The sequence below is a fragment of the Siphateles boraxobius genome, unplaced genomic scaffold, assembly GCF_051911475.1.
Source record: "Siphateles boraxobius isolate OS27281-9 unplaced genomic scaffold, OSU_SipBor_1 19, whole genome shotgun sequence".
NCBI classification, from domain to species: Eukaryota; Metazoa; Chordata; class Actinopteri; order Cypriniformes; family Leuciscidae; genus Siphateles; species Siphateles boraxobius.
In genome coordinates this window covers 31155176-31182073 of record NW_027508799.1, presented here as the reverse complement: position 1 = coordinate 31182073, position 26898 = coordinate 31155176, and the positions used below count along the sequence as shown (strand labels likewise).

The window sequence follows — 26898 nt, the reverse complement described above, 5'->3', positions numbered from 1 at the left end:
ACCTTTAATAATCATGAAGAGCTACTGAATTATCGTCTTGAATTATGTCTGATAGCTCATACTACTTTTGTTAAATCTACATTCTGATAAATATATCCCACACTTTTTGGTGTTATATGGTTACAATATAATATAATATAATATAATATAATATAATATAATATAATATAATATAATATTATATAATAGTGTGATTTTGTAAGCATAGTGTTCAGTTGTGCTTGGAGTCAATTGTTTTATTTGTGATAACGCAATGAAACAATTTTGCCAACATAATATTTTTTGCAAACCAAGTTTGATTTTGTTCTTCCCTGATTTAAAGATAAAAACTCCTCATATTTTGTTGGTTTAATTCAACTTAATTAAGCTTATAAATCATACTAAGTGATATTTTTTGATAATGTTTTATGTGATAGGTAGGTTTAGGGTTAAGAATACAGTTTGTAGTATAAAAGTAATTATGTGTTCCCACAATATGTAAAAACCCAACATGTGTGTGTCTGTATGAGTAAAATTATATATATTGCAGCTCTTATCTGTAATTCAAACTGTTATTTCTACAGTGAACCACTTGTTTTTTTGAGGCAGTTTATTAGCTAATGCAGAATTGTGGCATTGATGCTGCCAAAATAACATTGTTAAATCAGTTAAACTATTTTTTTGTAGATAAAAGTGCTCATTTTGCTTGCAAGCTTCTTTATCATTCCCGTTGACTTCCTAATCTATAATGGCTTTATACTGTATATTTTAAAATATATAATAATCATATATGTATTTATCATAAATACATTTTTTTATTATTTAGTTAAAGTTTAATAGGTTTTTCATAGAGAGGTTTCAGAGAGGTTTTATTAGTTAATGAATACTGTAAATGAAATATCCTCTGTGACATCGTAAGTGCACTTTACCCCAGTGACAGTTATATAAACACATACACAGACTCAGAGTCAAAAGCACTGCAGATCAGTTCACCTCGTCTATACTTTACCGGATTAAAGATGTCCCGGGCCGCAGACAGATTAAAAGTGGTTTTGAATCATCTGGATCGGTCCCACGGCGCTGTCGTATCCTTTTAGAGACGTTTTCTCGAGCGAGCGGCGCGATGAACTTGAACGCGTGTGATCGAGGAATCTGAAGGCGGGTCTGCCTCAAACATAGCGGCTGTTCCGGGGTCTCACACAGTACAAGCCGAGGCATTACGGACAGGCCTCGTTTATTGCTCACTACTTTTTATCGATGGAAATACATATTTCTAACAACATTGGATCTTGTTTTAATTATAATTACTCTTTTGCTATAACAAATCAATCAAATAAAGCACAGCGATTCTTTACGTTACATTTGTTTTGTGTTATGGTGTTGACATGTTATATATTATGAACTTTAACCTTATTATTCAGCGAGGATCCTTCACTTCAGCCCAAAATGTGTCCTATCATCATCATCCTCAAGCCTTTCAGTTAGTCAGCTGATCTTTCAATGTATTTCCCTTTGGTTATCATCATGTACAAGGCATTTTATAATTGTTTTAGCCTTTAAATATGTCTGAAATTCCATTAAGTAGACTTTAATTTATTTTAATAAATAATAAATTCAGTAATGTGACATCTTTATAGTTGGTTCTTGTTCTGGTTGTAAAGTATGTTCTGGTTTGTCTGCAGATACACTTTTGAGACGGATCTCCTGACTCCAGAACAGAGAATAGCATATGAAAAGGATGGTTTCATACTCATCCGAAACTTGGTATCGGACGAGGATATTGACCAATTCAGGCAAGACTGATCAAATATTTTTTTAAATGCATTGAACATATTTTATTTAGTTTGTAACTATGGTTTTTAAAACAGATTTAAAGAAATATCCCAGGAAATATTTTTTTATTGAAATATTGCAGACTGAATTCATACAAGAATGCATCCTATTTGAACTGCCCCTAAATCTAACATAGACAGTTTGACTATGGACTTTCAGGTAGCCACTGATAAACTTATCTAATGAGATGAGAATACAGCAAACAATATATTGACTAAATGTCTCTTTTGTCTCTTTAATGTTTCACCTGCCACCATAATATAGCCTAAAGTCTTATATTATCACAATTTGGTGAGCAAATATAGATTTTTTTTTTGTAAAAGTAATCCACTGTTATATATGTATCCACACAAGGTATTTTTGAATGCAATTGTGAACTAATCACAAAGGGTTACATCACACATATTCTAATATTTACACTTTTTAAATTATGCAACACTGCCATTTTCAATCAATGAGAAATTCTGCTCAGTGGGATTAATAGGTGATTATTAGGCTACGTACATGTGAGTAGATCATTAACAGAAACTCTGAACCGAAGTTTTCAGTGCTACTGCTCTGCTTTGCATAAAGTCTATACATAACATAATGTGTGTTTCACAGGAATGAGTTTGAGCGCATCTGTAAGAGAGAGGTGAAGGTGCCTGGTTTGTTGGTAATGAGAGATGTATCCATTGCTAAATCCGAGTTTGTTGAAGGCGAGAAGGCTGTTACCAAACTTCAGGACTTCCAGGAAGATCCAGAACTTTTCCGCTACTGCACTTTACCCCAGGTAGACACAAACACAGAGTACTATGCAAAAAATACACTCTCTAAAGCAACAACAAAATCTATTTTGAATTTAATTTGAATGCTTGTTTCTCAGATCCTGAAGTATGTGAAGTGTTTCACCGGACCCAACATCATGGCCATGCACACCATGCTCATCAACAAACCACCTGACACAGGTATAGATACGCTTAACCCTCTGGTGCTCTTCGGTCATTTTTGACTGAAAATTGTATATTTTTTATTTTTTTGTCTTCATCGGAATGGACAAAACTTGGTAAAGGTACTTGCTATGTGAACACAAAACATCATGGACATGATTCGAACAGGTTAAATGGTCCTGACATTTTTTTTTATCACGTCTATGCTCAAAAAGTTAATAAATGGATAACAAATACAGCGTAAATATAATTTAGTACCATACAAACCCCTAAAAATACAAAATATTGAATAAAAAACATTATCGAACTAAAATAAAGTACATTATTTCATTGAAATAAAAAAATAATTTCTGTCATTTTTGACTGACACGCGAAGAGCACATGATTTACTCAAGTTCGAAGTGTTCCTGAATCAACATCCTTGTTGGAGCGCACGTGTAGCCTTCTGTGTTGGTCTGGTGATCGGATCAAGCAGAATGTCTTAAGAATTTTTAATCCTAAGTTATCTTGATTAACTGTGCATTTTTATGTGTTATTTATATGCTCATCAAAATGTTTCCAGTATGCCATGGAAGATATATCCCTAACATGAAATGTGTGATGCAGAGGTTTGCATCTAAATACCTAAATGTGCACTTGTTTCAAACTTCCTAGGTAAGAAGACCTCTCGCCATCCCATGCACCAGGATCTACACTACTTCCCCTTCCGACCTGCAGATCGCATTGTGTGTTCATGGACCGCCATGGAGAAAGTGCACCGGCAAAACGGCTGCCTGGTCGTCCTGCCCGGCTCACACCATGGCACTCTGCAGGAACACGACTACCCAGAATGGGAGGTGAGAAAGACACAGGAATGAGGAGGATTACGCAGATGGTCTACATCAGTCAGCCTTATTTTGCTTCTTTGTTTCCACCCAGGGTGGAATAAATAAAATGTACCACGGGGTGCGTAACTACGACCCTGATCATCCCAGAGTGCATTTAGAGATGGAGAAAGGAGATACAGTGTTTTTCCATCCTTTGCTGATCCATGGCTCAGGAATGAACCAAACCAAGGGATTTCGAAAGGTAGGAGGTACTTGCATTCATAAAAAATTGAGTTTTACTCTAGTATTTAAGACATTTCCCTCCCTAGTAGTAAAATCAAGACCAAGTTGACAGAACCATGTAAATGGGGACCAATGCCATTTTCTCAACCTCAAAACACATTCAGATGTGGTCAGGGATACATTGGGTCACATTGCATTTGTAGCATTAACCATTGCATGACCATTTTATTGCAAATGGGATATTGCATTAAAAAAACGCTGGATGGAAACTCCAAGTGCGCAATCAAGGGTTTTTTTTATCTAATAAGATGACACGTGTATACACTATGATGAAAATTCACATGACTTTGTCTCAGCAGAGATTGTGATTGGATAACACCTCAAATGTTGGTTTGATCATTCTGAAATGCCTGACCCAATGTCTGTCTTCAAAATGATTAGGTTTAATTCCCTCCCAGAACCGTCTCACATGATTGCATTCCCAAACACCAGGAGTGCAAGATAACATGTTTATTGCATTTTGTCTATTACAACCTCCATTTTTATTAGATATTTTGCGCCAATTTACCAGAGAGTGACGATTTTGCTCTTTTGAGCACATGGGATGGAAACGGTGCTTTATTTGCAAATGTTTTATGCAATATTCCAATTTTGCGTAGGTTAAATTCGCAACTTTGAATGGAAACATCATACATACTATCATACATATCTTACTAATGCAACATATTATTTCAATAAAACAAGAGATTTTAAAACTCAAATCTATGACTCTAAACTAAAACCATTGTCAAATCTGAAATTTGGAAAAGTGCTCAATTACATACACAACAGCAACAATGCTCTGAAAAAGTAAAGTAAGGGATTACTCTTAATTTTCTGCCATTTAATTACAGCTACTTCTGATGTGTTTAAATTAAAAACTGTACACACTATAGAACAATTCTATATAAAACAACAGGGAAATTTAACTAATTTAATGGAGACACTAATGTTAAAATTTATGTTTTTTTATGTTGGCTACTCTCTTTAAATACTTTGGTTAGTTCAAGAATAATTAATGCAATTTTATATTATTTATTTGAAAGATTGAAAATTTATTTGAAAGATTTAAAAGACACAGTTTCATGTCTATCCTTGTATTGTTCTACTGGTCAGGGTTGATATGGGATTTAGAAAGTCATTTGTAATAAATAATGCAATACTTTTTAGAGAGTCATTTGTACAGTAATCTAATTACACTGTTGGAGATGTAATTAGTAGCGAGTAATACTTTTTTTAGAGAAACTTACCCAACACTGTTCATCAACATGCAGTAACAACAAACTTAGTAAATGCTGTATGTAGTCACTAAATCCAAGACTATTCTGTGTTCATTTATTTCAGGCCATCTCCTGTCACTATGCCAGCTCTGACTGCTATTACATAGATGTGAAAGGAACAACTCAGGAGAACATCGGCAATGAAGTGAAGGAACTTGCAGCCAAGAAGTATGGAGTTGACGATACAATCTCCTTTCAGGTGTGTTTCCAGCTTCAAACGGCAAGTTTCTTTCATGCACGTGGCTTATCTTCAACATGCATGCGTTTGCTCTATATGCAGGACACTTGGGCTTTGCGGGGACGTCTGGTCCAAGGTGAAAGAACATCGATGTGACTCGTCTGTCTGGCTTAGAGAGAGGACGGCTTCACAACTGGATTAATTAACAGCACGTAGCTGTTTGTTAATTTGACAATTTCCTTAAAATTGATAATTATGGAAAGTACAGCTTCCACCATCAGGTGGCAGTGTAGAGAGTGAATCATGGATCACACACACTGAACTGCCCTCTGTGCCTGGGACGATCAGTCCTGATACTGATCTAATAATAATGAATGCCAGAAATTGTAATATTATCATCTACGGATCTTGGTGTGGCTTTTCTTCAAGAGATGTAAGAACATTGGGAATTCATTGTCCAGGATAAATAATTAAGGTGTTTGTGAGAGTGTTTCCTGCAAGTAATTATTAGTGAGGTTGTTGCTTATTAGAAGTACTTTGATGAAAATTTGAGTTCACAGCAGGTACTTGGTAAGGAATAATCGAGTACAGCACTTAATCTGCCTTCCTTTGAAACCGATACAGCTTTTTGCTGATTTAAATGATGGTTTGAAAGAATCAGATGCAAAATATTAAAGGGATTAATATGTTTTATCAACATTAGATCAGGTCTAAACATATCTATTAAACTAATATACATATTTACATTTCCTTGATAATAACAGCTTATAATCTAACAGGGAAAATTAAAATAAAGTTTCTACCATATATTTTTGCTTAATTTAAATAAAATATACTTATATGTAAATGCCAATGTTTAACTACAATAAATGCATTTAATAAGGTACTGAACTTTACTATGTATGATTTTTTTAATGTGCTAAAAGTGACATTTGCACAAGAAACACCATTGAGATTTTTGCCTATGCAGGAGAATATTTTCGAGAAGTTTCTCTGAAACTTGCAGAGAGGAAGCTAGGCCTATAGATAAATGATAATGCGTGAGCAGATGAACATTTTTAACTTAAATTGAAATTTTCTCATTCGCACACAAGTGTTTTGTGCGCACGCAAAGCAATAGCAGCCACCTTTGACTTGATATCAGGCACTAATGGTTTTCCAACCTCGATTTAGCAGATGTGAGCAAAATACACAATCTATTTATATATTTACCAGCTAACTGCAGTCCAAATCTTTGATCATACTGATTAAAAGCAGAATATGTGGGCATTTTAAGAGCAGCCATGAATGCTTGTTTGTTTCTCTCTGCATACACACATATAATAAATACCATAAGTGCCCAGACTGCAGTCTCCATTGAAATTAAATTGCTTTTAGCAGAAATGGTAGGTGCACTCAATGAAAGTGGCTATTTAAAGAGGTCCCTAGTACAAACCAGTTCAAACCACACCCTTAACAACTTTACACAGGAACTAACAGTAAGGATGGAGAAGTGAGTTTGGTTCAGCTTGTTCACATTTGAATCATTGGCATCAATGGTCTCTAAGATCAACTCACATGAGAAACACATTTACTAGACGTTTAGCAGAATCTAAAAAGAAATGGGCAGTCAAGCTCCCAAAAAAAAGAATGATAAAAGTGGTCCATATGATATCAAGTGGCCCGAACCAAACCACATTTGAATGTATACAAGTGCAAATGAGATTTGAGTGTTACTAGCATTCCATTCTTCTTTAGTGTTCCACAGAAGACAGTATGGATTTGGAACGACATGAGGGTTAGTAAATAGTATTTAGGTAAGCAATTCCTTATATAAAACATGCTTATACTCAATTTTGTGGAAAAACTCATGCCTGGAATAGGATTTCACATCTGTGTGTATTATGGGTAATAGAGAATGGATATCTACTGTTGCCTGGGGTGTCTGCCTTATGGAGACCTGGGACCAAAGAAAATACCTGGATGGTATCCAGACATCCAGGAATCCATTTACACAGCATGGAAAAATGCCTCATAAATGCACATGCACACACTATAGCCAAACCAACCCAGAAAGGGCACATCATTGAAACATTATGCAGGTTTTTTTTTAAAGACATTGGTATATTTTGATAAGCGTTGAGAGACGGAACAATACTTTTAACTTCACTCTACCTTTAAACACTCTGCATGTACGTTTCTCATTTCCTGACAATTTTTTTTTGCTAGTTGTTACTATAATTCTTTCAGTCAGTTTCTCTTTTAGATACTGACTAGATGGAGAAGAACTGATAGTTCTTGTGTAAAACAATGTCAAGATCCATGCCTGGCTCCAGCTATAAGATGTAAAGAGGGCCTCTTAATAGTTGGTTAAGTATGTTCTTTAGGTATGCAGATGTGTAGTTTAAATATTACATCCGCCATATGATATTCAGTAGTGAAGAATACTTGAGACAAGATTTGTCTCAAATAACTCCCACCGGCTTTGTAGTAAAAAGACAGTAATTTCTGACACTCTTGGTAAAGAATGCCATGTGTGGCACACAGTCAAACATAAAACAATGACCTGGTTATTATTACATCTACTGCACGAATGTTTGGGAATATATTTTTACACAAAAAATTTTTATACAGAGAGGACTGCTGAAGTTATGTGGATGGATGGATATGAAAAGAGCTACTCAGCTCACAGTTTACACTAGAGAGATTGGATGGATGGACGGACAGAACGTACGATCCAGGAGATGGAACAATAGAAAGAACAATAGATGGATAAATGGATATGAAAATAGCTGCTTAGATAACAGTTTAGACAGACAGACAGGCAGACAGATAGAGCAAACGATAAGACTAGACGGCTGAACGATGAATAGATGGAAAAAAGATAGAACGAACGATAGATGGAAGGAATGAACGACCAATAGATAGATAACCGGTGGATAGAATGATGGATGGATGGAATAATGGATAGATAGGAGGAAAGAACGAACGATATATAAAACGAACGATAGATGGAACGAACGAACGTCCGACAGACAGACAGAGCAAACAATAGAACAGAAGGATGAACGATGGATGGATGGAAAAGATAGAACGAACGATAGATGGAACGAATGAACGACCAATAGATAGATAAACGATGGACAGAATGATGGATAGTTGGAATAATGGATAGATAAGAGGAAAGAATGAACCAACAAACGATGGAACAAACGATAGATGGAACGAACGACAGACAGACAGATAGACAGATAGATAGATAGATAGATAGATAGAGTCTGATCTCAGGGGAATAAAGGGAGTATTATTTATGATGACAGGTGTCTGATGATAGTGCTGATATTTAGTTAATCGTTTAATCCTGATGAGTTGCTGCTGGAGAAATCCATCACACACACTTGATCTGTTCATTTGTTTCATTGGAATGGAAACCTGATGCTAAACTGTAAATCTGCCAGATCTTGAAGTTTGGACAGTAATAGTCAATGATGATATTGACCGTCATGCACACAGAGGGTCTGATCAGTGGGTGTGCGCTGGGGTCCGTGTCTCCTTCTCTCGCCCCTCCTGCGTTACTCTGGGGTCCGTGTCTCCTTCTCTCGCCCCTCCTGCATTCCTCTGGGGTCCGTGTCTCCTTCTCTCGCCCCTCCTGCGTTCCTCTGGGGTCAGTGTCTCCTTCTCTCGCCCCTCCTGCATTCCTCTGGGGTCAGTGTCTCCTCCTCTCGCCCCTCGTGCGTTCCTCTGGGGTCCGTGTCTCCTCCTCTCGCCCCTCGTGCGTTCCTCTGGGGTCCGTGTCTCCTTCTCTCGCCCCTCCTGCGTTCCTCTGGGATCTGTCTCCTCCTCTCGCCCCTCCTGCGTTCCTCTGGGGTCCGTGTCTCCTCCTCTCGCCCCTCCTGCGTTCCTCTGGGGTCTGTGTCTCCTCCTCTCGCCCCTCGTGCGTTCCTCTGGGGTCCGTGTCTTCTTCTCTCGCCCCTCCTGCGTTCCTCTGGGGTCCGTGTCTCCTTCTCTCGCCCCTCCTGCGTTCCTCTGGGGTCCGTGTCTCCTCCTCTCGCCCCTCCAGCGTTCCTCTGGGATCTGTCTCCTCCTCTCGCCCCTCCTGCGTTCTTCTGGGGTCCGTGTCTCCTTCTCTCGCCCCTCCTGCGTTCCTCTGGGGTCCGTGCCTCCTCCTCTCGCGTTCCTCTGGGGCCCGTGTCTCCTCCTCTCGCCCCTCCTGCGTTCCTCAGGGATCTGTGTCTCCTTCTCTCGCCCCTCCTGCGTTCCTCGGGGGTCCATGTCTCCTCCTCTCGCGTTCCTCTGGGGTCCGTGTCTCCTCCTTTCGCCCCTCCTGCGTTCCTCGGGGGTCCGTGTCTCCTCCTCTCGCGTTCCTCTGGGGTCCGTGTCTCCTCCTTTCGCCCCTCCTGCGTTCCTCTGGGGTCCGTATCTCCTCCTCTCGCCCCTCCTGCGTTCCTCTGAGGTCCGTGTCCCCTCCTCTTGCCCCTCCTAAGTTCCTCTGGGGTCTGGGTCTCCTTCTCTCGCCCCTCCTGCGTTCCTCTGGTGTCCGTGTCTCCTTCTCTCGCCCCTCCTAAGTTCTTCTGGGGTCTGGGTCCCCTCCTCTCGCACCTCCTGCGTTCCTCTGGGGTCCGTGTCTCCTTCTCTCGCCCCTCCTGAGTTCCTCTGGGATCCTTGTCTCCTTCTCTCGCCCCTCCTGCGTTCCTCTGGGGTCCGTATCTCCTTCTCTCGCCCCTCCTAAGTTCCTCTGGGGTCTGGGTCTCCTCCTCTCGCCCCTCCTGCGTTCCTCTGGGGTACGTGTCTCCTTCTCTCGCCCCTCCTGCGTTCCTCTGGGATCTGTCTCCTCCTCTCGCCCCTCCCGCGTTCCTCTGGGATCTGTCTCCTCCTCTCGTCCCTCCTGTGTTCCTCTGGGGTCCGTGTCTCCTCCTCTTACCCCTCCTGCGTTCCTCTGGGGTCCTTGTCTCCTCTGGCCCCTCCTGCGTTCCTCTGGGCGAGTGAAATCCCAGCTCCCCCTTCTTTCCTTGCCTGTCGTACTTCCCTCTTTTCTCTTTCTCTCACATACACATGCTCTCTCCCAGGTCTCAGGACTCTCTGCTGTGGTTCTGAAGCTCATCTTCTTAAGGATGGCCTGGAATCATACTGTCCTGCTCACACTGCTGGCCACCGTCCTCATTTTAATCAGTGAGTAACCCCATTCAGTTTTACAAATGTAAAACGTTTTGTTTTAGGGTATAGGCTTAGTGTGAGTAGTATTTATAAATACATTAAAACAATATAAAAGGTCCTCATTTAGATGGTTAAACAAATTATTATTTATTTAATTTAAATTAAACAGATAATCTGCTTTGAAATGTTTCTTCACAATCTTACTTTTACAAAAAAAGTACTGTGGTGGACGTGGTACTATGGTACAGTGAAGATTATAGATACTGTACTATGGTGCTTTGCTGTATATTGGTACTAAATGTACATAAACCATTTACATAGTATTTTAGGTTATTTCTAAGGACAAAATCTATAGTACATGTCCAAAATGTCATGGTATAACTATGGAACCATGTCTAAAAAGGATTGTATTAGCATGGTATTTTTGTAAATGTATTCAAAGGCTGCTTTAATTTCTTGTAAAACACATTGCCGAAAGAGTTAGCAATTATTTCATATCAGAAGAATTTTCTTAAAGACCTGATCAGAAAAAATGAAAAGAAAACACTCTCTTTCTTTAGTGTTGGCTGGGGTTGAAAGTGCAGCTGTTAAAGATGGAAAAAACACTGAAGCTCAAGGTGAGTTCAACACACACACAGAGTTTTATTGGGACATTTTATAGACAATGATTTTTATACTGTATATTCTACCCCCTAAACAAAACCCTCACAGAAAACTTTCTCCATTTTTACATAAAAAAAAATTGGTCCCCAGAGTCTAGGGTTCACCAGTATTGCACGCACACGCACGCACACGCACTCGCTCCTCTTACTTCATTGCTTTTGCAGGCCCATCTAAACAAGTTTTCATGCCAGCATCAGATGCCTCAAACTTCTTCAAACGCCGAGGTCGCAGATCCCCAAGGACTTATGAAGAGTATTATGGTAAGTGCTCTCCTAATGACAGATATATAGTTTAACAATTAAAGAGCTTACAGTCCACTCTAAGTAATATCCCATCAAAATAATTCACACTGCAATAGGATGCAGATGTGAAGAAACAAATGAATAGCCTTCTTTAACTTTAATTATCTTACATTAGAGGAGAGACACTAATGTGCTCTTATTTGTTACACATCTTCACTATGAGTAAATTAACACACACTCTTCAAAATAAAGGTCCTTTACTGGCATCTATAGATCCATGAAATCTTTCCATGGAAAACTCCCTATTGGAACCTTTGTAAACTTTAAACACTATGATGGTGATTTCAAATAAAACTCCACAGTTTAACATTATAGATAACACTAATCAGAACCGTAAATAAAAACTGTATTTCCAAACTATTTAAATTCCTCATAGTCTTGTATTGTGCACAGGTCTACTTAATTAAATATGTGGATTAAAGAGCCAATAAGCATTTCCTAACACCACTGTTCACAAGTTTTTATCACAAGGGGATATCCTCTTTTATCCTCAAGTTTTTATCATAAAAACTTGAGTTAATAAATTAGATTTCTTTTTAAAGTAATGCATTAATTTTAAATTTACAACAAAATATCTTGAGTTACTTTTTCAAAAAGGTAACATAAGTTACTTTGTTTTCCCATTTATTGACTACTACTACAGATGTGAGTTTACATTTCTACATTTTTATTATTAAAAAACAAACAAGCAAGCCCAGATGAGAAAAAGTAATGCAAAAGTAACAACATATTACTTTCCATTAAAGAAACTAAGTAATGGTTAATTTTAAAGGAGTAACACAATATTGTAACGCATTACTTTTAGAAGTAACTTTTCCGAACATTGCCTAACACAATACAATATGCAACTGTGACAAAACATGAGTTGAAACTCTAAAAGAACTATGTAGTAGTAAAATAAAACAAATAAAAAACGAACGATGAAATGAAGAAATAAATGCAATGAAATGCTAAAAATTAACAACCTGCATTATACTTCTAAAGCCCATACTATTGTTTTTACTGAAGAACAGTTCTTCAAACTTCTGGAGTCACAAAATTAATCTTGGACAACTATTTCAATTAATTCCCCAAACAAAAAAATATATATCTTGGACAATGCAGCCTCGAGTCAAAAACTTTGAGAACCACTGGGCTAGAAGGACCAACCGGACAATATGGAGCTGTTCTCTCACTCTCTCTCTCTCTCTCTCCCACCCACACACACATACTGACACTCGCCCAAACGCCATCAGGCCGTCCCTTAACCTGCCAGCCTACAACTGCAGCAATAAAGGCATGGAACAGTTTTACTGAAGTGTATTTCAAGTTGTCAGCAAAGTGTGTGTGATGGTGCCGGAGCAGACACTGCAGGTTGGAGGAGTTAAAGCAGTTCGAGAGAGAGAGAGGAATGTGCAGACATGAGCTAAACTAACCTCCCTCACTATGGAGAATGAGAGCGAAACGGAGATTATTTTTGGCACCCAATTTTGTTAATATCTGCGAACTGCTGTCGGCAGTTTAATGGGAATATGTGTTGCCCTTAAACCTGTTTATACTGTACAGTCTGGAGTTTTTGAGGATTCTGAGACGTCTCTGGAGATGAGTCTCTAGAGACGTCTCAGATTTTTTTGATGTTGCAGGATTGCAAGGATAGTGGATGCTTAACTGCTCATGTATCCAAACGTTGCAAGTACAGACTAGTAAAAAAGAATGGGTTGAGGTTGTTTTATGGAAATCCAGAAGCATATTTACACTTTGCCTAGTGATGGATCCACCTATATTTGGACATTTTGAGATTATAAGCATTGGCATGTCATTTCTGAACTCTAGCTTAGTCATTTAATGGACATTTAAAATAATGCACATTCTGTTTTCAAATAAGCTAGTGAAAAATATATATATATATATATGTATGTGTGCGTGAAATATATGTATGTGAGATTTCTATGCTGAAATATGTCTTTTCACTCACTTTTAGCAGAGCAAAGGGTGAAGATGGCTGCAAATGAGCGGAGGAGGGAGTACTATGAGGAACAAAGCAACGAACACGAGAACTATTTAGAGGAGGAGCGTGATGGTGAGACTGATCTCCCTGTTTGCTTATCTTGGCTTCCAGAAAAGGGAAACATGCGGTGCAAAACCTTTACGGGATAAAGACTAATAAGAGGCTGATGACAGCAGTGGCTCTGAGCCTCTAACAATGATTAGGAATTATAATCCAGAACACTTGATTGGTGACATTAGATCCCTGCACTGATTTGGAAGTAAACAGTAAATTTGGCACAGAAGATGACATTTAAATTGAAAAACTTTATGCTCCAAGATTAAGAAAAGATTAGTGATTTCAGTTTTTATTTTTTTTTTAATTCCACGGCTACTACAGTTATTGTTTCTACATAATGAACATTGGTTACACTTTATTTTAAGGTGACAGTTACATTGTAATAACTCAAATAAGTACTAAGTTATATGTACTTACGTTAGGGTTAGTTACTTGCAATTATACATAGTTTACTGTTATTACTATGGTAAGTACTTGTAGTAAAGTAACTACGTCACTACGTGTTACCTGAATGTTTTGAATTTTAATTTCTTTTTGATGATAATCATGGCTAAATACCACGGTACTGCAGTATACTGGTGGAATCTCCCAGACTAAATTTATTTTAGACTAAATAAATTGTTACCTTTTAATATTTAAGATATAGAATGTCTTTAAGAAATGGTCTTCGAGTCCAGTTCTAGCTGCTGTGTCTTTGTATCAACAGAACAGAATGAGAGGACCAGAGAGAAGAACGAACAGTGGAGAGAATTTCACTATGATGGGCAATACCCACGATACCCTCACCACCGCCCGTACGTCTGAGCACATGACCACATGCAAGGCCTCGAGAGTGGTCTTCAGTGGAGGGATACTTTCATGACATTATATGACTATTATTCAAAACATATAAGCACTTTTAGATTTAAAGCTCTTAATACTATGAAGCCCCTAGGAAGAAAAAATATGAAATGGGAGGGAAAATATGTCAAAGCGTTTGTGTTCGCTTGCAAATGTATTGCATTCCCCTGAGAAAGTTTGTGTTCACCTGCAAAACTTTGTATTTGCTCACAAAACTGTGTAGCGCTGAATGCAAAAGTTTTGCGAAGGAACGCAAAGGTTTTGATAACGAACGCCAAGTTTCTCAGAAAGCAAACATTTTAGTTTTGCGAGCAAACACAAAAGCTTTAAAATATATTTTTTCCACCACGTTCCCTTTAGAAAGGAGCTCCTAAAGGGAAAAAACTATGAGATGAGAGGAAAAATTGTTAATGCTTTTGCGTTCTCTCGCAAATCTTCTCGGTGGAACACAAAACTTATTTTTTTAATATAACATTATAAATCAATATCATCATATTAAAAAACGTATAAAATATCATATTTTTTACCTCCCATCACCATGTCAGGGGCTCCATATAATACATGTATAATAAAAGGGTTTGTGTATGAAAGGTGTTTTCTGTGTGAGTTTTATAATGACTTATCTTGAATCAAAAATTCTCTTCATCGGACTCATCAAAACGTTCATGATTAGTTTGTGATTTTAAGCCTTTCCCCCCCAAGAGCAACTGCTTAATTCCTTCAGTAATTGCATTCAGCTAGCATCTGACCTCCCCTTTTCTTCTCATTTTCCACATTAGTGAGGATTTGATATAAAATGCAACAACCAGAACAATAAAAAAGGGACAGTAAAAGCCAATAAAAGTAAAATGTAAAAAACTTGCCTTTATTGCAACATATTGTAATGTCATATATATGGTAATGTAATATATATATATATATGCATATAGAGCTCAGATTTGTGTATCTCATTCCAAGGCATTATTTGCTGGCAATGGAGTGACATTCCTGTGCTGAGAGCTTAGACAGATGGGAAAAAGAGGGAGAAAGTGACAAGTGGAAAGAAAAATGTATTGACCTTCCTGAGTCTCTGTGCCGTTACCCAAATCTGACAGGAGCTATCAAAGCTTTAAAATATCACTGCATGCTGTGAGACCAACAAGATTTAGCATGTGTGCCGTCCCCTCCAGTCAAATCAATATGAGAACGTTCACAAGTTCACTTAGTATCGTTTAATTCAGGTGTGCCACTTGACACAGTTGATATTAAAGTTCAGAATTAAAATAATAACAGTATATATTTACATTTAAAAGGCTTGACAGCTTATCTTAAAACAACAAATATATAGACAACAGACAAACACTAGTAAAATCACATTTAACATTGACCAACTTAAATGTAACGCTGATGCCCCTTCAACGCTTCAGTCACACTTTCCGAGTATGAAGACGTGATCCGAACCTCCTCATCTGTGTGTTTAGACTTCTCCGATGAGACTGGGCTCAGGCCTCGCACGGGACAGCTGACTCTACTTTAAACTGTTGAGGAATTTGGCCCGTTCCTCTCCGCGTGGCAACAGTAGCTCCCCTCCGATTTTGGGTCCCTTTTTCTCCTGTGGAAGTGAAATACAGAGCGAGTTACACGCTTATAAAATTGAATTGCTGAAGTACCACTGAAAAAATACAACCCAATTCCAATTATTTATAAATACTGTGCACTTAGAACATTAAATAACATGAATCTAATTATATTGTAACCTGTTTCAAGCAATTAAAGGAATAAAAAAAAAGCATAATAATAGTAAAGAATTGAAACTGTACCTTTAACATGCCATCTCTCTCCCACTTGAAGAGGCCACAATGGCTAAAATAGAAAAGTGAAATTTAAGTTATTAAAACAACTTATCACATAACAGTTACGTATTAAAATGTCAGTATCTTATATAAAATGTAACCAACGACTACTGAAAGTCCGTCACACACCTGCAGGCTCCGTGTGGCATCCGTGCCAGGCAGATCTTTCTCTGCCCACAGGGGCATTTGAAGAAGCGCTTGACGGCGTCGTGCCAGTGGTAGTCATGTTTCTCTGACACACAGCGGTCCGCTGGTTTAAAGTGGGTGTATTTACACTGCGGGCGAGAGGGGCTCATGAACTAAACCGCATAAACGGTCCGTGATTTACAGCTGTAATCAGACCGAAACCACGTAATGGTCTAATTAGCATCTTAAAGAGTTTTGTTTGCTTTTTGTTCCTCTTGAACGACAGGGATTATGTCACAAATGATGTTCAAGATTGGTTCGTCATTAAGACTTGCTGTGAATAAATACTAATTTGCTACTAATGATGCAGGAGAAATCACTCTGAATGAGACTGCAATAAATGTGTTATTATTCCACAGGGATTTTCAAGTGCACCACTTGAAATTTAAAATGTATCCAGTGCTTTTTTGTACCTCATTTTCACTGGAAAACCAGAGGTATGTAATTTATGGCTTACTCAGCATATAGGACAGATGCAGTGTCTCTTTAATTGCAAATCTGTTGACTTACGGTTTTGCAGGTGACGGCCCGACACTTCATCTCTCTGATAGCCTTCATCTTCTCCTCCATTTTCTCTTTTTGCACCAGCGGCTCAAAATACTCCTGCATGGCCTGCTCCTCAATCTAGACGGATAACATTTAGTCACACATGCAAGAAAATTCCACCGGGGCATGACCTGAACAATCATTTCATATCACACATGTGATGAAAAAAATGAACAAAACAATGGTGCATCCAAAGCATATAAACGCTGAACGCTTCAAATCAACCTTAAGCTCCACCCCCTATTGTGACATCACACATATCAAAGCATTGACATTCTTTAAAAACACACACAGGCAGCTGTTCAGCCAAGATACACACCTCTCCCATCATCCACGAGTTTGAAGACTTGGCGTTGAGGATACGCTGAAACTCCTCTGATTGGATGTACTCCAGCTGTTCCCGCCTCTTTTTCTGAGCTGGCTCCTCCTCCTCACCAATTGAATTTTCATCAGTTACTGCAGATAGATTTGTAGAAGAATAAGAGCCTTAGAGAAAAGCAAACAAGCAAACAGTCAATCATAAAACTCATGAATGTCTGTACCTGTAGGTGTGGAGAGATTACGCTCTACACGATCTGTGATGTCATCGCCTTTGGCTCGCTTGCGTTTAACAGCATTTGGGTCGTCTTTAACAATGACTGAACCTTTGGCTTGGAGTTTCCTCACTGCCGCCAACTAATAAACAAAAATAAATAAAAACAGCTATTATAAACTAATTTAAAGCAGTTGGAAATTCATCCCGAAAGCATCCAGGGTTTTGATCAAGTGGGATGCTGGCGGTCCGTGGAAATTTATTTTTATTCTCCCAAATTTAACTTAAATGTTCTAGAATTACTGCTTTGAGGATGGAAATCACAAGATTAATGTGATCATGTTATTCTATTGATTTTGTTTGTAATAAAAAGATGCATTAGAGCACACTTTAAATTCGTATATCAATAAATAAGAAATGCTAATGTTTTTTAAATGTCATTTAAATGTTCTGTAAGACTGGAAAAACTGGAAGAACTTTAAGAGAGGGCCACTCTCTGAGAAAACAAAGGAAATGAACATTTGAACTCCCCCTCATGCACTATTGAGACGAAGGTCTCACCTCCCTCATCCTAATCTACATTTCTCTCCCCCATTCTTCATCCTGGCAGAGATCTCCCAAACTCACACAAGAATCTAAATGGTTTAATGTGAATGATTATCATCGAGCTTTATACATGTTTGGTATTATTTGAAATGTCTCAGTGCGACTGGTACAAATGTCTCATTCCCAAAGAAGTAAATCAAAAGGTAATAAAGTTCTTAGGAAGTTTAGAAATATCTTCCACACTGGAGGGTGTGTCTTTGAGTTAACACCTTCTGACCATTTGACTGAAGGTAAATTTACAGGTAAATTTCCTCTGTGAATGATGTTTAGATTTGAAATGAGGTCTGGGTATATAATGAAACGCAGCGAGAGCTCGGGGCCTTTTCTGTACCTGAGATCGGTCCGTGAGGCTGAGAGTTGCGAGACTCTCAGCCTCACGCATTTCTTGTCGGGTAAACTTTTTCCTCTTTGTTCTAGAGCATTTGATGTTTTGTATTGATTATCTTTGAATTGATTATGAAATTGTAATGATACATTTACCTGACATATTAAATTGTGACATTTGATTAATCTAAATGACTTTGACATTATTTTCATTCAAGAGTTTAAAAGAATAGTAAAACATTCGCTCACATTTAATGATGCACAGATATCATTAAAGCCTTTTCATTTATGGAGTCAGATGAAATAACGAGTTAATACATATGAAAAAATGAATTTGACCAAAAATACTTTGCTGCGAGAAAAGACAGTAATACACCGAGACCTTCACCGCTAATTCGAATACCGCCATTGGATCGAGTTACACGGACTTACAGTTTCATTTTTAAATAAGTATTAATAATGGAATAACTTAAATTAACTCTTTCCCCGAATTAACATTCTCTTGCAGTCCTATAGCTCGCCCTGGGTTTGACATTTCATTTGGTAAGATTAGGCAGTTTTGATTTATACGTTTAATGTTTGATGATCGCATTATTTTATATGTGCCACTTTATCACTATATATACCCGATTTTTCATTGTACCTGATTTTTTACAATATTGTTTGATTTTATTATATTATTATTTATTACTCATTTGATAATTTAAGTTATTAAAATATTAAATGATAATGGTTTATTATGCTAACTTAGTTTTAATTATTATAATTATTTCTCATTGTTATTAAAAATGAAGTTAATAAATAAATATAAATCTCACATTCCTTGGAATATTTTTTATTATTATTTATTTATATCAAATTCAACTGAAATTGTTTCTATTCATGTTTTTGCATTTAACTGCACTTTAATAACAGATAGAAAAAAAAGATACACAGCAACACAACATTCTAGAATTTAAAAATCCTTTAACTAATGATGGAGCACTTTCCCGGGCCAGTACCTTTGTGGCTGAGAGGCTCTTTGATGAAGGTGGAGACAGATCAAGAAGGATGTCCTCTCCTTCTGAAAAACCACGGCCCAGCGATGGAACAGCAGGACCTGAGAGACGGGACGCAGGGGCACACGACCCTTTCGGGACCTCTGAGGCTGCTTTTGGGGAGAGCAGGGGACCCCTGCTTACACTGGGCCGTGAGGGGGCAACAGGACCCCCACTGTTCTGACCCAGCACCCTGGGTAGAAGGAAAAAATATGTATAGCACATCTACTATAAGGAAAGTTAAAGGGTCACAAGAGCACAACCAATCCAGAAACTCAAAATGTATCAGCTTTCAAATGTAATGCAAAACAAATACAATGAGTAGTTAAAGGAACTAACTAAATATATGAAAAAACACCCCTCACCTATTTTGAATCTCTTCTGCCCTTTTCTTTCGAGCAAGCATTCTCTGCTGGTGTTGTTCTTTCTGCTGTTTGAGAAGGTCAGATGCAGATATAGACTGAACTGAAGATCCTGTCACAGCTAAAACAAAGGCAAATAAAAAATAAGGCAAGTGAGAAATGAAACTTGCAAGCTATCCCAGTGACAAATGTGCTGGCTTTTGGTTTGTTTCATTGCATCCCAAGTGTGGCGTGGAATTCAACAGACATCTGCTGGCCCAAAACAGTACTGCAGCATCAGAGAACATTCATAATTATTATAAATTGTGCAACTAGCTGCTCTCAAATTTCTTAAAATGCATGAAAACCGACAGTGTTTGAGGTCAAATCTGCCATGGTGGCCCTCGAGGTGCATGGTTTCGTAAATGAGATTTGAGAGTTGTTTTAGTCTGTTTCTCACACGTTACAGATTAAGAATGACATGAGAATGAGTAAATACTCATAGAAGTTTAATTTTGGATGAACTATTTCTTTAAAATACCTGTACTTTTGGCATGTCCTAAATGCCTCTTTATATTTAGTGCTCCAGGCGTCGGCATAGACATCAGGCCTTTGAAATCATCTGAACAGCCCAACACCTCACCCGAATTCAGAGCTACCGGAACCAACACTTGATTAGAAATCATGAACAAGCACAAAAAAATTGCAGTTATTCGGTGAAGAAAAAAAGATGTACTAAACAGAAAGTTTACCAAGTTTCTTAGTTGGGATGGATGCTAAAATAGATTGCATAGTGGGTTGTTTCTTTGGCTGTGGGGCAGACCTGTCAAAATAAAAGATTCATACGACAATTTTAGGGTTTGTGTGGATTTAGGAAGGTCATAAAAAGAGGCAGTGAACTCACGTCGAGGGCGCACAGGCGAGTGACGACATGCCCCCGTAGTGGAAGTTAGATTGGCACAGGCGCTCCTTCAAACTGCCCCGCCCCTTTCCTTTACCGGGGGCGGGGCTTGTGAAGCTGGACTGAAGCTCAGACCTCTTTGAGCTCATTTTCTTGTACTGGGCTTTAACATGGTACTGGCAGTACTGGCATTCATACTGTTAAAGCAAACAGGAGTAATGAATTGGCTGATTGTGAAATACTTCAGGAAAGGAAGATGTTTTTATACATGTAGACTTACCAAGTTGACTAGCTGAGTACAAGAGTCCCCGTTCTTTTTTTTTGCCTTGCATGTGCCGAAATCCATGGCTTCTCCCATTACAAGGACCTTCTGTGGGTGGTCCACTGTCAGGCTGAGCTGGAGAGAGCGACACGTACCACAAGACTCATTAAAATGAACATTGTTCGCAATTAACAAGTTTTACTTCCAGAATCAGACATATTTTGGAAATAAATAGGGGTAATATACAAAAGTGTTATTTTAGTATTTAGGTAATGCATTAGTATATTACATACATTTTGATTTTAAAAATAACATTAAATTCAATTTCTATTTTACTTCCATAATGTGACATTGAGTGAAACAATATTTAGCAGGTTATAATGAGGGGTGGGACTTGATTTTATGCATCAGGATTTGATTGAATGGAAACACGTGAAGTTACTATTGGTTAATATTATTTTGGTTCCAGTTGTTAAAGGGTCTATATGTAGAATACAGAAACCTGTTATTAGCGACACCGGTGGTTGTTAAGTGAACTGCAGCCAGCAACTTATTGCTTGTGCTCTCATTGGTACACATGTACAAAAAAAACGATCGTCACTAAAAGCCCTGATATACTCACGGCAAAGTTTTTTCGCTCTTCATTTAGAAGTAAAAAGTAGTTGGAAAAATCTTTGCAGCGGTATACTGTTAACGAAAATTCAGACGCTGCTGAGAGCGACATTCAGATGAATATGTAAATATGTGCGGCACCCTTTCCTCTCAATAACAAAACAAAAATGAGAGCGGTGAAAAACAGCAGTTAAGAAAGCATCTGATCATAGCAATGTGGATGTGTTTGCACCAGCTCTGCAATTCACTGGCATCATGTCGACAGGTGAGGTAATGATAAATCACACTATCATAACAGTGTAATTTTAATGTATATTTGAGACTATAGAATGCATAAATCTGAGACTATAGTTTGAATTAATTTGTTTTCTTAGCCTAGCATTCACATTACAGTACAGAATGGCTCTTTCAGCATTATCCTGAACATTGTATAAGCATTCATTTCATGTGTCAGAACGGAAGAGAGGCTCTCAGAAGCTCACAACTGCGTAAACGTCACATCCTTTTGATTTTCCTGGCTAAAATATCCCGAGTCAGTCACATAAAATTAGTCTACAGGCTTTCATGAACAACCTATGATGTCGGGGAAGGTCTCATTTTCACACATTGGCAAAAAAAGAAAAAGTGATTAAAACATGAAATTCATACATACAGCCCCTTTAGAGATAGAAAAGAGTCTTTTTTTTATTTTTTATATATGATATTGTGGGCTTTATCTTCACAGACCTCATTGGAACCCTCTTTGTTCTTCATTGGGTTTGGATTAAGGATGCCAATCACTGTCCCAGTGTCAGTCTTCCACAGATCCGTGTGAACTGACCCAAACAGGAAGAGAGACACAATCACCTCCAAATTATGAAGGTCATTCAGCTTCCAGATGCTGAAGGTTTTCCCCTACAAAATATACACGGGTATAATGAAACATACAAGATGTAATACATTTACAAGAGTTGAAATCTCAGAAACACTGGCCCCTTACATTGTTTTTGCTCTGTGGGGTAATCTTATTTATCACCACTGCGAAGGTCACCCAATCACTGTCCTCTAAATTGTCCCTGGCCAGTCGATCGGGCAACTGAGAGAGCTTGATCAGTTTGCGGCTGGCCATTTTTTGCTCAATGTCTATGGAAGACAGACGTGGTTTTCTACAGAGAAAAAAAAATTGTGCTTTTAATAGTAAGAAAGAGAAAATCTGAAATACATATTTATGTAAAATTAAGGTCAAGTTCAGATGGCATCAGGTTATTTATGGATCGTATCCTCGATAAATTAACAACTTAATTTTTTATTATTTTTCTATGTAATAAAACAATTAAAACAACATTAAAGAGGCAATATTATTCCCTTTTCCAAAGTCTTGATTTTGTTTTTAGGGTCTACTAGAATAGGTTTTCATGCTTGAATGTTCAAAAAGCATTATTTTACACATATTTTACATTATTGCAGCACCTTCAGTTCCAGTCTCTAAGAAGCTCCTCCTTCAGAAAAGCACATTGTGCTCTGATTGGTCAGCTGGACCAGTGTGATGTGATTGGTCAACCGCTTTGAGCGCATTTTGGAACACGAGTCATCCCTTTTTTTTGCATATGCATTGTTTTCAGGAATTATCTAAATAAGGAACATAGTGATGTGTCCATTCCCAGAATAAAACTCAAGACTACAATGTAGGTGTTTCAGGGAGTCCAGAAACTCTGCGCTCTGATATAGAGAACTCCCTTAGGAGAGATTTTGTAACTTTCCAGATATTTTTCATGCTCAAACAGCAAAATTACACAAAGTTAAAAATATATTTAAAAAAAACAACAACAACATAATAGTACCTCTTTAATCATTTCAACAAGCCAAAGTTATTGTACACTGACCTGAGTCTGAGACCTGAGAATTTCTCCACGGCAACCTCTTGATTGACAGATGGACGTGGTGTGGCCTGACGCACAGTGGGAGGAGTCTTAAGAGGGGGCGGTGACTTCAACATAATGTCTCTCATTGGCTGAGATTGGCAGTTATTCATACTCTGCCCAATAGGAGTCTGCCTTTCCGAGGATGCTAATTTACAACAAAAAAAAATACATTTATGTTTATTAAATACAATACATAGATGATAATTCATATATTAAAAGCATTTACATAATCGTTTTTGAAAGCACAAAGAACCCAGAAACACTGGGACTTGCACCTGCTTTGGGTGGATGGCCCGACGTGTTCTTGTTTTTCTGTTTTGCTTTGACACCTGACGGAAGAGAGGCTCTGCTGTCCCGTCGTGTTGGTGGTGTAGTATTCAAACCCCCCTGAGGGGGTGTTAAGTGTTTGGTTCTCGCCGGTCTCTGGATGGACGGTTTGTTTTCAGGCTGTGTGGTTTTCTGTGAGGCCTCCAGCTGCTGCTGTAGCTTTTGCATCTTCTGCTGCATTAAATTCAGTTCGGCTGGAAGAAAAATACAGTTATCACCACCGCGTGACAGTCCATAACATGTGCATATCTAAACATGCCTAAAATAACTTGACATTACCCTCCAGATCTTCCTTTGACTTATTCAAGTCACTGCCCTCTTCAGCCGAGCTGGATTTCCCAGGTGCCACGTCTTCTTCCTCCTCCTCCGGCTCAATATATTGATCACCGTCATCATCCTCATCGAAGAGATCGTCCAGATTGTCAGTGTCCTCTCCGGCAACATGAGTCTCCAGATTCTGGCTCTCGCTCTCCGCAAATAAAGACAGCAGCATGTCCAGATTCTCCTCCTCTGATGTCAGACACATGTAACAATTACATTGTGCAGTATATTGCTCATTCATTTAATATAGCAGTTACAAAATTACAAAATAGAACATAACATTATATGTCACATAAATACATGTACATTCAGTTAATACTAAACTTATTTCATATAACATTTTATAAGGATCATATATAATACATACATACTATATAGAACAGGTTCTTACACATTGATTAGACATAACAGATTAAAACTAATATAATGTGACTGTCATGTGTAATACTCTTAAAATACTATATGAACACATGCACTACATATAAAAATATATGATCGAATAAAGTACAGGAATATACTAAGGCCAAAAAAGTATTTCAAAAGAGCAACAACAGCATACAAAAGTATATATTATATTATAAAATACAGATGATCTCAATAATACACATCATAGAGTATTTAGTAAAAATCAGCTCAAGAGATTTCGGGAACTGCAGGAACATATCTCATCTAATTTAAGAATGGTTTATTCAACCAAGTAATAAACTGCCCAAACATTTGTACTAATATGCTGTCGGACATACCTGTCATTTTGATTTTGATCGCTTTTCCTTGCTTTGTGTTTCAATTAAAGTTATTTAACAACTCAGAGGATCAGAAGCCGCAGCTGTTGTTACAATGTTGGCGCGAAAAACGTTTAATATTCAGGACCCCGGAACAACGTCACTTTTGGAGAGAACTTGGTGCCTGTCTATAACATAATAAACTTCCTGATACTTGTGGTAAAATTTTACTTTCACAAACAAAGATTTATTAAGAAAATTCCTATTTTTAATGAGTTCTTATGTGAAGTAAACTATTTAATCAAATCACTAAGAATAATTGACAATAGAAAATGTATCTCTTTTTTGAAGAAATATGATGAGATCTTTCATGTACCGTGATTAATATCTGTATGATGTTTTTAAAAAAAAGTCCATAACATAATAATAATAATAAAAAAAATTTTTTAATTGTTTTACAAAAGCATCATAATTTTACAAAACGTCACAATAACCGTGCGTTTTTGTAGAAAAAAAGAAAGGAAAAAAGACAATCTAAATATTTACTATAGCGTCACGTGTTTATATTTACATGTCGATAACATAATAATATAAATAATTAACCTGTTTTAGTAAAACATCACAGTTTAATAAAAACATCACAAAAACCCTACATGTTTAAAAAAAAAAATCGAAAAATATATTGTAGCTCCACTTGGTGACATTTACATTTCCAGGGGCCTGTACCATGATGGTAGTTGAACAAACTCAGGGTTACAGGATTAGTTTAGAGTTATCAAAACCAAACCAATCCAACCAAGCTTTGTTGGTACCATGATGCTGATCATCAACTTTCTCTGTCAACCCAGGCTTTGATCCTGAGTTTAGGAGTTTAAGTGTGACATCAGTAGCGAACAGCCAATCACATGTTGAGAAAGAGTGAAACTGAGATTAATTTCTCGCGAGAGAAGCAGCGCAATTCACTTATTAAATAAAAGTATTAAAATAGTAAGAATGTAAACAAATTTACACAGCAAGAAGAAAACAGCTGTCTATGAAAGAGGACAACTAAAAGAAAAAGTCTCGCTACTGTATATCAGTGCAAGTAAAATTTGTGAAGTTAGTTTATACAGCTGATAAAGGTATAGAGAGAATTGAACATTTAAGCTCACATGTAGTCATTTTATAGCTATTGATGCTAAAGCGTATTTATATTACCTTTATATATTTATTCATTTAAACTGCGTAATAATAATTGATGAACTAAAATTGTACATGTGTGATTGATAAAGGGTATAATAATTACATAAATAATATCTAAATCATACAAATTTATTATTCAAAATAAGCATCACTATAAACCAGAAGATTTTGTCTTTAAAAATCATTTGCTATGTAGTGACCTTTAATTTGGAGTACAAACAGGTGGAGTGACTTTATCACATCAGACATGTGTCACTTTGCTCACAGCTGATTGGTCCAAGTTCAGTTTGCAACCTCTTACCTGGAACATAACCTGCCCCGGACCAGGTTAGCCGTGGAGCGTAAGTTACTATGGCGATGAACACAGCTAAAAGCCAAACCACTTTCATGGTCCCTAAAACCCAGGGTTGACGCAAACTGAACTGAAACATAGCTGGCTAGCCACCTAAACCGGCTTTATGGTATAGGCCCCTGGTCTAGCTAAAAAAAAATATATTTTTAAGCACGCTTACTTTTCCGAGAATATTGGCTGGTATTGAGATCTGTTCTTGGTAAAGGATTAATTAAAGTTGGATTTCGAATTTGCTTTGATAGACTTATAAATGTAAAATCAAATTATTAATATTACAGTAAGTTATAATAATTGTATACATTTTAATACATTAAAACAGTTCATTGTTCTTTTATAATTTACATAATATCAAATGGATTCCTTTATTCATCACAGTCATGTGAATTATAAATGTATATAAATATACAGGCATTCAGTGTCAAGTTGTACACCTGTGTACAAAGTGTGAACAATAAATTATGTTAAAAAAAAATGTAAGAGTCAAGTTTGATAAATAAATTTGAATTACACTCTTAGTAAATATTCAAGGGAAAATGATAGGAAAGAATAACAAATAAGAGACATAAAACCAAAATCTAAACCGTCAAATTTATTAGATAAAAATTAATATTATTCGCGTACACAGCATCGCATATGCATCTGCCA

At 37.5% G+C, this 26898-nt stretch overlaps 3 protein-coding genes across 4 annotated transcripts; 2 read left to right on the top strand and 1 right to left on the bottom strand.

Moving 5' to 3' along the window:
• The first annotated feature begins 902 nt into the window (after window positions 1-902).
• phyh (phytanoyl-CoA 2-hydroxylase) lies at window positions 903-6173 on the top strand. Its single transcript, XM_077234960.1, has 9 exons — window positions 903-1064; window positions 1401-1459; window positions 1662-1772; window positions 2416-2584; window positions 2678-2759; window positions 3396-3577; window positions 3660-3809; window positions 5174-5308; window positions 5390-6173. Exons 1-9 carry the CDS (start codon window positions 999-1001, stop codon window positions 5441-5443), a joined length of 1008 nt encoding a protein of 335 aa, XP_077091075.1. The 5' UTR covers window positions 903-998; the 3' UTR covers window positions 5444-6173.
• A 2676-nt stretch (window positions 6174-8849) lies between these two features.
• ucmaa (upper zone of growth plate and cartilage matrix associated a) lies at window positions 8850-14859 on the top strand. Of its 2 annotated transcripts, XM_077234956.1 has the most exons (6): window positions 8850-8934; window positions 10250-10435; window positions 10981-11037; window positions 11248-11343; window positions 13346-13444; window positions 14136-14859. In XM_077234956.1, coding segments are annotated over exons 1-6 (537 nt in total). In that variant the 5' UTR covers window positions 8850-8933; the 3' UTR covers window positions 14234-14859. The 2 variants fall into 2 exon arrangements, with proteins under 2 accessions (XP_077091071.1, XP_077091070.1); XM_077234955.1 differs by lacking the exon at window positions 8850-8934 and having other exon boundaries at window positions 10248-10435.
• Window positions 14860-15113: 254 nt separating this feature from the next.
• mcm10 (minichromosome maintenance 10 replication initiation factor) lies at window positions 15114-24870 on the bottom strand. Its single transcript, XM_077234954.1, has 18 exons — window positions 24741-24870; window positions 23956-24186; window positions 23625-23870; window positions 23311-23494; window positions 22428-22593; window positions 22175-22342; window positions 20855-20971; window positions 20578-20771; window positions 20426-20496; window positions 20215-20328; window positions 19698-19815; window positions 19297-19525; window positions 17376-17508; window positions 17153-17289; window positions 16798-16911; window positions 16231-16376; window positions 16069-16111; window positions 15114-15860 (listed from the first exon to the last, which is right to left on the bottom strand). Exons 1-18 carry the CDS (start codon window positions 24745-24747, stop codon window positions 15777-15779), a joined length of 2502 nt encoding a protein of 833 aa, XP_077091069.1. The 5' UTR covers window positions 24748-24870; the 3' UTR covers window positions 15114-15776.
• Between the last annotated feature and the right edge of the window lie 2028 nt (window positions 24871-26898).

Bases quoted from the DNA above. Each gene is read 5' to 3' on its own strand.
- mcm10 (XM_077234954.1), bottom strand. The intron at 20,329-20,425 runs GTAAACTTTCTG...TGGTTCCGGTAG, and splicing joins CATCCCAACTAAGAAACTTG to CTCTGAATTCGGGTGAGGTG. The intron at 16,377-16,797 runs GTAAGTCAACAG...TCTCGCCCGCAG, and splicing joins GGGCCGTCACCTGCAAAACC to TGTAAATACACCCACTTTAA.
- ucmaa (XM_077234956.1), top strand. The intron at 10,436-10,980 runs GTGAGTAACCCC...CTCTTTCTTTAG, and splicing joins CACCGTCCTCATTTTAATCA to TGTTGGCTGGGGTTGAAAGT. The intron at 11,344-13,345 runs GTAAGTGCTCTC...ACTCACTTTTAG, and splicing joins GACTTATGAAGAGTATTATG to CAGAGCAAAGGGTGAAGATG.
- phyh (XM_077234960.1), top strand. From the start codon at position 999: ATGTCCCGGGCCGCAGACAGATTAAAAGTGGTTTTGAATCATCTGGAT. The intron at 1,773-2,415 runs GCAAGACTGATC...TGTGTTTCACAG, and splicing joins GAGGATATTGACCAATTCAG to GAATGAGTTTGAGCGCATCT. The intron at 2,760-3,395 runs GTATAGATACGC...CAAACTTCCTAG, and splicing joins CAACAAACCACCTGACACAG to GTAAGAAGACCTCTCGCCAT.